A 10,301-nucleotide genomic window follows, 5' to 3' on the forward strand; every position below is an offset into this window, starting at 1 on the left:
TGTCACTACTTATTTAATATCCTAATAAATAGATGTACAGTGCGTGTGTGCGTGTGTGTGTGTGTGTGTGTGTGTGTGTGTGTGTGTGTGTGTGTGTGTGTGTGTGTGTGTGTGTGTGTGTGTGTGTGTGTGTGTGTGTGTGTGTGTGTGTGTGTGTGTGTGTGTGTGTGTGTGTGTGTGTGTGTGTGTGTGTGTGTGTGTGTGTGTGTGTGTGTGTGTGTGTGTGTGTGTGTGTAATGGTAATGCAAACCGCCAGGGTACAGCGGAGCAAATGCACATTTAAAACATGTTTTTTATTTAAAACGTATCACAGATTGCCTTTTTGTTTAGCAATGAGTCACACTTGGGCCGTATTAAAATGTATGCTGCGTAGTATATACAGTACGGACTATCGAGTTCCTCATGTTTATTTGTCTGGCGAATGTAGTGGTGAATTCAGCCATCCTCAGTGAGACTGCCAAAAAGTAACACATGTGACCCCTGACCTTGCCAAGCCATCATTTACACATGCGCATTAGCTCTCACACACACAGTGAAACAGATAGAGTGAGCTTGAACCTACCTTGGTCCTGGACATAGTATGCTAGAAACAAGTCCAGCTCCTTGACCGATACTGTAATGTGGTGCGGCTGGACACAAAGTGTGGGGTTGGTACAATGTTGAGACTTCACGAGGCGCTCCCCGTCTGTACTTTCCAGAGGGATGCCTTTGAAGAGGATGACCATCACCAGGTCCAGACGCCAGACTTTGTCGGCCTGCCTCAAGCAGTCGATCCGGCGGATCTTGCCCTTCTGGTCCGGGTTGGACTGCACACAGCATGGGTGCTTCTTGCCCGTGACACTGAGGACAAAGTCCTCTCGGTACTCCTGCCGAATGTCCTTACGCAGCTTGGCCAGCAGCCTGGACGCCCATTTCTGCTTTACCTCAGGCTTCTCGCCCAGAAGCTCGTCCTTCACCGCGCGCTCCTCGTCCTTGGACATCCTCTTCTCGTGCTTCTTGAAGTACTTGCGTTTTCTGGCCTGGAGGTTGAACCACGTGTAGGCTATGGCACGGACGTGAGGGAGAAGAGCCTCGATGAAGGGATGAAATTCATCCTATAGTGAGGAGAGAGAGAAACAGAGAAATGTAATCAGAAACTCATGCCATTAAACACACAGAAGAAATATGGATTCAGTCAGCTACTAATCTGAGGCAGAAGGGAACACAGACCACAAATAAACAATGTCTCATAATCAGTCACATGAAATAATATTGGCAGTTGGAACAGTTTTAAGAGAAGTTTCCCTTCACAATGCAACACTGGTTTCACCATCGTGGATGTATCTAGGCGTACAGCAGGTATGACAGGCACATTCCACTGTTTATATCAACTGCCAGCACTACAATAGCAGTAGGCCCGCTGACTGAATGCACGTCTCCGCTCTCATTTCCCGAGCACGCTGCTGCTGCTGCTACAGGCCCCCCCTCGCTGATGCATTTCTCTTATCAAACTATCCACATTCCATTGTGAACTATACGAAGGAGGCAGGATAAGCTGCAGGGTCATGGGGTGCAGTCAGAAAATAGGAAGTTAAGGAGATTCCCTTTCTCCTGGAACATACAAGCAGGCTGCTAATTCAAAATACATTCAAAAATACTAGCAGAGAAGAAAGGCGGCGTATGAAATGAAGCGATTGTGTGAAAGGTATTTGAGTTAGGACTTCAAGTTGGTGCCAAAGTGTTGAGGTTCACACACAGAATGGCCCAGCTTCATTCCAAAAACCTGAGTCAGTCGTATTAAAATCATGGCCTACTTTCAAATGTTCAACCTATCTTTTGTGTGTGCGTGTGTTTTCTGTGTGTTTCTGTGTTGTATGCAGGTCCAACTGACCCAATCATTGTTTGAGGACATAACTATGTGGGCGCATTTTAGCAAAGAGTACTAAATTATATTTATTTCTTTTAAATGTTTTTTATAGAAAAAATAAGCCAAGGCCCTGGGGTTTCAGAAGAAAAATTATATTCTTGTATCTTTTTATTTTATTTTAAATTGAAAAAAGGTTCAATTTGACTACAACACGACTTTGACTTTGTTTTGTTACCGTTAAATTATCAGAGATTTAGATTAATATTAGTGGAAATATTTTCAACACTTTTTTAATGTTTTGTTCTATTTGAGTTTTTCTATGTACTTTGCATCATGCCGTAGTACACTTAATACCATATTATCTTTCATTTTAAACAAAATCGACTGAAAATATTAATAAAACAATTTATTTTTTCACATTTGAGAGAATCTCTCATGATCCTAAAAAAGCTGCACACCAACAATTCAACAGCGGTCCACTGGCCTACAGGCTTTAAGTCTCAAATATATTATAATAATCTCTTAATGCTTGTTTTGTGTAAATAGAGGAATGTACAGGACGCTGTGGATGATTTAGGGTTAGGTCATTACAAATTACAGCAGCTTGAGTGACAAGTGGAAACATTAACTTATCTGGGATTTGACGGTATTAAAATGTCAAATTGGAAAGTGTAAGCAGACCCTTTTGAGGAGGCGTTTGAAGAGTTAAACCACATATTGTTCTTTTTGTGGGGCAGCCAGTCAGGCAGGCTGTATAGGAAACCACAGAAACCCTCTCCCTCCTTATGAGCGCCTGCCGCTGCTCTCCTTACAAGCCACACACTTTCGGGCAAATAAAACTCTTCTCCAGTGGAGTAAAGTCAAGTATAATAATTAAGTTTACACTGTGAATACATATTTAATTATCAAGATATAGTTCTAAAATGTTTTTATTTACTATGGTTGTTATTAAGTGTTTTACAGAGGTCAAAATAAATGGAAATAAATTGAGATACTCCTTAAAATGTCATCTCCTCGCTATAATTTTGCCAATTAAACTGATAAAAACAGGCTGGATTGCAAATGTTTCGGAACTCTTTAGCACTTCTGGTTTCCTGTTGAAAAACACTTAAAATATTCTGTTAATTTTTTTTTAGCCAGCTAAAGCCAAATGCTGTAAAGATAAATGACTTGGCCAAGGCCTATACAGTGCACTTCAGCTGGGGCCATAAAAGCACAATCCTCTTAAGTATAAACTAAACCACATCTCAGTCAATCACTTACTTATGCCAAGTAAAATATAAACAGTAAAACTGAGTCAGCCAAAACAGTCAGCTACTCTGTCCAACGCTGAATCAACCTTATCATGGTCTGATCTTCCTGCAGTGAAAGTGGCTTTATCTCCAACTCCACTTCCCTAAAGTATAGGGGTTTTGCTCTAAATAGAAATACACACGTGGAAAACTAAATATACACGCAGTTCAAGCTAGGCTGGGAGGAGTGTGTGAGGTTATTGGAGGACGTAAATAACCTAATTAAGAAAACGAGCATACCTGCACCAATTAGCCAGGACTGTTAAAATGACAGTCTTGGAGTGCTATCGTAAAGAATCATCTTTACGCATAACTTTACGCACACAAAGAGCGCGTTAAGATTGGCCCTATAATAACTTTGTAAGTGCCAACAACTATTAAATGATTTTCGATAGGGGTTTTGTTGAAATCCAAGAACTAGAAAGTAAAAAAAAATACCCCAATTGTGGCACATATTGGATTAACATATTACATGTTGGTTAGTTCTTACGCTATATTTCCCCTCCCAGGATAATTGTTGATTTAAATTATAAAAAGTATTAATCCTGACGCATGCACAGAACTTTGAATTCCCTTACCACCGCCTGTAAAAATGTTATTACAAATATATGCAGATTAAAGCAGTTAAATGTATAAAACAAAAGACACAAATACCTGAGTAAGACAAATCGGAGAATACATGACGAGACGGCTACACAAGAGGTGAATGTACTTGGACTGATTCCTCTGATCACTTTATCGCGCCATTCCTGGACCGATGTGCACCATGCAAGACTGTGGAGCAGCTATCCGCGTAAATCAACGAGAGATTATCCAAGAACATCCATGAAAAGTGTGCGATCCAAAGATTGTCGTCTCCGCAGAGAAAAGGAAGATGTTTCACGCAGGAGGTTATTATGTTTTAAAAGTTGTCGCACGGTGAACGGATTGTTCTCGTGGAGCGGGTGCACACGGTGCCGCTGCTTACTCCTCTATACACGGGTCTGCTCGCTGCGTCTGTGATATCTCGTTCATAAAAGCATTGTGGGAAGCTTTCAGAGGGCGCCCAGTGTGTGATGTTCACCCCAGCTTTAACCAAACTTGATATGAAATCGACCGGTGCACCTTCGGTCCTGCGCGATTCCAGCAAATCAGACCCAACTTCTTTTTTTTTTTCCCACGTAATTACAGTCACACTCCTCCTCCTTCTTCAAACACACAACCCCTATCCACCAGCCAGCACCTTCTTCTTCTCTATCTGAAAACACACCATACAGTTCATCTGCTCATTCACTCCACATAATGTGTTGTTCTTTGGGGACTTTGAACCACAGCCTCGGTTAAAACGGAAAAGGGACATTTTCCTCCGCAGCCCCGCGTCAACAGCAACTATTTTCCATTGTCCATGATATATAACTTTTAACTCTGTCAGTGACATTGCAACCGACATGAACTCACATTAAAATTATGTGAAAAGTTATTGAAATAAACCATAAGATACATGTCACTGATGTGTAAAGGATCAGGCAAATGTAATGGGAATATTATGGGAATACAAGTGTTTTAAAGACAGCCAATTGAATATTTTATTTTTTAAACTACAGAATTACAAAGGAATGCTAAGCTTCTAACTTTTAGATAATAAAGACAATATATTTTGAATTATTTCTTTTTTGGCCTTTTATAGTGGCAACTCAGTGTGCCAAATAACTACCTGAACACCTTTTTATGGACTCATACACTCATAACTAAACTGCACCCATGCTGAAAGGACTGGAAGTTAAACATTGTTACTTTGTGGCTTCAGTGTGTGTGTGTGTGTGTGTGTGTGTGTGTGTGTGTGTGTGTGTGTGTGTGTGTGTGTGTGTGTGTGTGTGTGTGTGTGTGTGTGTGTGTGTGTGTGTGTGTGTGTGTGTGTGTGTGTGTGTGTGTGTGTGTGTGTGTGTGTGTGTGTGTGCGTGCGTGTGTGTGTGAGCTGTCACCAGTCCACATAGAGTTCATTTGCCAAATTAAGGGGGAATGTGATGTTAACATAGCCTGCCGCAGAATCTGTGCCAACTTTACGGTTTTGTCCCTGCAGTGCCAGTGTTGTGGTTTGAGTTAGGTTAACCCACTGTTCTGAACGAGGGCAGGACATTATCACATATGGCATCATAACAACATTTAAAAGCAATAATAATCCATGTTCACGTACCATTGCACTGTACTGCATGGATTAATAGGGAATCCTGGAGCCTAGTTGAAAACACAAGCCGTTAGCTTCACATTTCTCACGTTCAACTTTGTGCTTGGGAGGCTTTTTCTCTTGCACGGATCGCGCAAAAAAAAAAGTCAACACCGGAAGACAATTCTTTGCAGATAGCGGTGAACAGAAGTTGGGAGCAGCAAGGGTTTTTTTCTCTTTTTTTCTGGTCTTCCTTCCTCTTCACGGCTCACTTTTTTGGATCGGTATTGGGGTTGTTCAGTGAAGTTGAACGGGATCCAGAAGAGGCTGAGTTTTCGGCACTGGGCTGGTCTCCGCCTTCACTTTCACTGCCTGCCCTGCCCGCCGCCCTCCGGCTCTCAGCGCCGACCGCGAGGCTGCAGACTGTTCCGACAACACTACTTCCGGTACAACTTTTCGAAATAAAACTCCAATTTGAAACTGCTTCAACAATCTAACTACACATGTCAAAGTAATTCACATTCACACATACTCGTGTGAAACATATTGTATTACTCAGTTTTATCTTTGTTTGGTATTTTTTCATTTGTTTTTTGTCTTTATGTAAATACCCTTTGTATTCGTGGCACTGTATTTGTCTGCACTTGCCCTGTAGTTGCTGTATAAAAAAATAAAAAAATAACAAAACCATGTCCATTGCAAATAATGTATCTCAATTTTGGTTAGCTTTGTGATGGCACATTTATTTTTTTCCGGCAATATGTTCATCGACTTTTTAAAATAAAATAATGATTCATACAAATATACAGGATTATAATAATAGACAGATTTAAGTGCCACAGCTATACATATTCAAATTGTACACAATGCATTACTTATATTAACTCTGAATAAAAAAAAAAAATTATTATGAAGTGAAATATTATTATGACAATAATAATTTGTAATTGATGCATTTGCAACACCTAAATAAAAATATACAGTATATTTCTCTACAGATGAGCTCTATTGCAGAAATGCAACACTTATAATTCAACAGTGTGTCTTTTATTGGTTTTAAAGTCTGAAACCATACAACAAAGTTGGTTTATTATAGCCTAGAATGACTGAAAGCCATTGATTTCCACTGGATGTGGAACGTTTTCTTACATATCTACTTTTTGATACTGCAAATAAAATATGAATCATCTTTGGGACCAGAATGTTCCTTTTATTTTTGAAAGGATCAACTCAACGTTTCCGGGTTTAGATCAGGCTGTTTCTCTGCAGCTTGACACAACTCAGTTTTGTAATGTGTTTGCATTCTTGCCTCTCATTGGCCAGCAGCAGCAGTGGCCCCGGGACTCTCTACCCCGGGCCCCTCACTTCCGCTCCATGACGCTCAGTGTGGGGCTTCACGAGAGCCGGACAAACAGACAGACAGACACACACACACACACACACACACACACACATACACACACACACACACACACACACACACACACACACACACACAAATAGTCAGAGTAACGACGACTGATGCTGGAAATCACTGCACTAATTAGGCCTTCTGTTAAAACAATGCAGAGATGTAATAAATATGTAATTATTATTATTGTAATAATTATTATTAATAGTAGTAATGGTAATAATAATTGTATGATAATAATTCAAAGTGGTAATCTTATGATAATCATTTAAAGTAGCAATACCAATATTTGTACTAAGTCAAGTTCACATGACTAATTACTGTCATTTTTTAAATATCAGGATCCTATTATTCTTGTAGTATGTTAAATATACACTTAACAATAACACACTACTAATTCCTCATTCAAAAAAAAAGTTTTACAAAAGAACAATATATATGATTAGGGAGAGATTATCATGCTGAAGGATTTTTTTACGTACGTTTTAATGTCGTAAACACAGGAGAGAAACACTTTAAAAACACTCCTAGGCTCTTATTAATGGGAATTTCAAGGACACACTCAGCACAAAATACTTAAACTCTCAGTTCACATTTTTTACAATAACGTTTTACTTTTTAATTAATACATTTTAATTTGATAAAGTGCAGGATAGCATTAAAATACTTAATTATCACATCCTGACTCCATTCAATCTCTGCCTCCATTTACCTAGCATCACAACCTGCAAGCCTTCACACATTAAAGCTACTGAGTGAGGGTCTTCTGCCCCCTTTTGGCCAAAAAACAGAACTGCTAGTTGCTTGTTTAGATTTGTCTGCCTCTTCCTGCACTTTATTAAACGCAATTTATTATGCATTATACACAAGCCCTAAGGAGAGTCAATAATTGTCATTTCTGTATGTTTTTGCACAGCTACAGTATTCTTCAGCACAATACGGCTAAGAAAAAAGACACATTCAGGTCCAAAATTCTCCATCTGGTAATAACAAAAATGACAAATCAGTCCTTATTATACAAATGTATGTCTTGTGACATTAAAGATATTTCCTTTCCCAATTTTGAAATAGCTAAAACATGTTAACTACAAATATTTAACAGGTAAAGCACATGAGTAAAGCTATGGTTGTGTTCTATACAAGAGTCCATTGAGCCTACATGACCTCTTTTTTACACCATCAGGTGGCAGTAGCAGTGCTTGGACTAGAGCCGTGGTTCTCAAACTTTTTCTGTCAGGCCCCCCCTTTGGAGGAAAAAAAAAGTCGGGCCCCCCCCCCCAACACAAATAGTCAGGCTCAGTGGCGGCGCCAGAGATTTATTGTGGGGGTGCTGTGGGGTAGCTTGACGTTTCATAGAGGGTGCTCAAACTTTTAGGGTTTCCCATTAATGTACCGGGCGCTACAGTGGAATTTTCTACTGCAACAATCCCCACGCACATACACAGTGTACCCGCGACTGTTACAATGAAGGCTCGATATCACCTCACAGCATATAGGTGTAAGCAGGGGTAAAGTGCTATTTTTATAGGTGGTGTGTGGACCTCACATAGGGGGGTCCGGGGGCAAGCTCCCCCGGGAAGACTTTTAAATATTGAAGTTAAAAGCATCAATCTGGTGCACAGGGCTGGACTGGGACAGCAAATCGGCCCTGGCATTTAGACCCAGCCGGCCCAAATCCATAAAACAAACAAATAGTAGCGGTTATTGACAAGAAGAATAACTCAGTATAATTTAAAAAAACGCTATTATTATCCTTTTTACGTACCAGGGGCAAACTAAACTAATACATACAACAAGTATGTGTAACTATCAATCATTAGAAATTAGACCTTCAAACCCTCTCACAAAGCGAACAGTGACCGAGCACTAATAGGGGGGTCTGATGGTGGTGGAGGCGGGGAGGGAGCGGATCAACAACTTGAGCAGCTGTCAACTCAACATTGTAAATAACCAACAAAAGACGATCACCGGTTCATCTTGTTTTTGGCTTGAGAATAGTTTGGGCAGCGTGAGAGCGTGAGATTGAGAGTGAAAGCGTGTGTCATACGCTAGATGCGTGAGAGTTGGCAACCCTGCATTACCTGCTGCAGGTGGGGCATCAGTTATACAAGAGGGAGACAATAGCTGTACTTATTTTTTAATGAGCCACATGCCATGATGCACCAACTTCAGACTTCCTTACAGAGCCACTCCTCCACCACACACGAACGCGCACATGACCAATGAGGGCACAAGATAAGTTTGTGCACAGATGGAAGGCTGACAGGCAGGTAGGCCAAACCAAGTTCCCATCAGCAAAAACACGTGGGTTTGCTATCCTGGCTCCAAAATGGTGGAATGAGCTCCCCATTGAAATCAGGACAGCAGAAAGCTTACACATCTTCCAGACTGAAAATTCATCTCTTTCGACTCCACTTCGAGCGATAGAATTGTTAACAAAGCACTTATATACTAAAGGACTGGCTTATCTAAAGCCAGTTGAGTAGCACTTGAAATGTTTGGCTCTATGAAACCTGATGTACTTTATGATTCTGTTTTCTTCAAGGTTGTGTCTTCCTGGTGGAACGCACTTATTGTAAGTCGCTTTGGATAAAATCCTCAGCTAAATGCAATGTAATGTAATGTCTGGGGGGGTATGCCCACCCCCCAGAAGAAAAGTTTTAAAAATAACCCCTTAAATGATGACTTCTAGTTAATTTAAGGGGGGGGGACCCTATAGTGCCCTGCCTCCCCTTTCTATGACAACACGATAGAGATAGGACCAGATGAGTCTACAGGATGAGTCGACGGCATCTTTTCTTGGGCTTGTTTCTCCCACAGATTGACGCTCTGATATGACTCCCTGATAAACACTGCTATGTCATTGATTAGGTTGAAAAGTGTTCCACATTCGATGACATTTTGGGTAGTTTCAGCCAGGACAAGATTAAGAACATGAGCATAGCACCACACATGGACATGAGTGGGTGACTGGGAGGTCATCAGTGCAGAAAATCCTTTGTACCGGCCTTTCATATTGGATGCTCCATCCGTTGCATTACCTATACACACATGCCCTTGTCCAGTTTCAGATGCTTGAAGTATTGTCCGGTGGATGCGTGGCACTTCACTAAAGCCACAAGCCTCTCTTGCACAGTCTCATTGACATATTTTAAGATTACTGAACACTGATCCTGAGAAGTTATGTCTTGTGTTGTGTCCAGCTGAACAGAAGACATTCCGGCCTTCTGGACATCACTGGAGATACTTTCTTTGATTAGACTACGAACAGTTTCTATGATGGAGTTAACAGTAGTTTTGGAGAGTAGGGGGATGAGAGACCCTCTACCTTTTGTTCCACTGGATTGGTGCAATTTCTTGCTCTTCTCTACGCAATCATCCAGATGCTCTTTTAACCAGACATCATACTTTCCTAATAAAAGGATGAGCTCCAAAAAGTTACCGTGGTCCACGGTGTTGTCAGCTAGCATATATGCTCCCTCATTCTCCACCTGCCTGCACTTTCACCACATCCACCACATACTCCAAAACCTGACGTCTCTTTCGGACTTGTTCCCTATGAGCAGACATCTGACTGCCAGCAAACATGCTTTCGATGTCTGCTTTAGA

General features: G+C 40.9%; 1 protein-coding gene across 2 annotated transcripts in view; it reads right to left on the minus strand.

Moving 5' to 3' along the window:
• The window catches only part of LOC117463931 (nuclear factor 1 B-type-like), a 63,897-nt gene extending 59,613 nt beyond the window's left edge, over positions 1 to 4,284 (minus strand). For both annotated transcript variants that reach the window (XM_034106451.2, XM_034106448.2), the window contains exons 1-2: positions 3,793 to 4,284; positions 563 to 1,094 (exon numbers count right to left, since the gene is read on the minus strand). In XM_034106451.2, coding sequence (XP_033962342.1) covers positions 563 to 1,094; positions 3,793 to 3,819 — 559 coding nt within the window. In that variant the 5' untranslated portion in view covers positions 3,820 to 4,284. The remainder of the gene's footprint in view (positions 1 to 562; positions 1,095 to 3,792) is intronic.
• Between the last annotated feature and the right edge of the window lie 6,017 nt (positions 4,285 to 10,301).

The sequence above is a fragment of the Pseudochaenichthys georgianus genome, chromosome 18 (genome assembly GCF_902827115.2).
Source record: "Pseudochaenichthys georgianus chromosome 18, fPseGeo1.2, whole genome shotgun sequence".
Taxonomy (NCBI): domain Eukaryota; kingdom Metazoa; phylum Chordata; class Actinopteri; order Perciformes; family Channichthyidae; genus Pseudochaenichthys; species Pseudochaenichthys georgianus.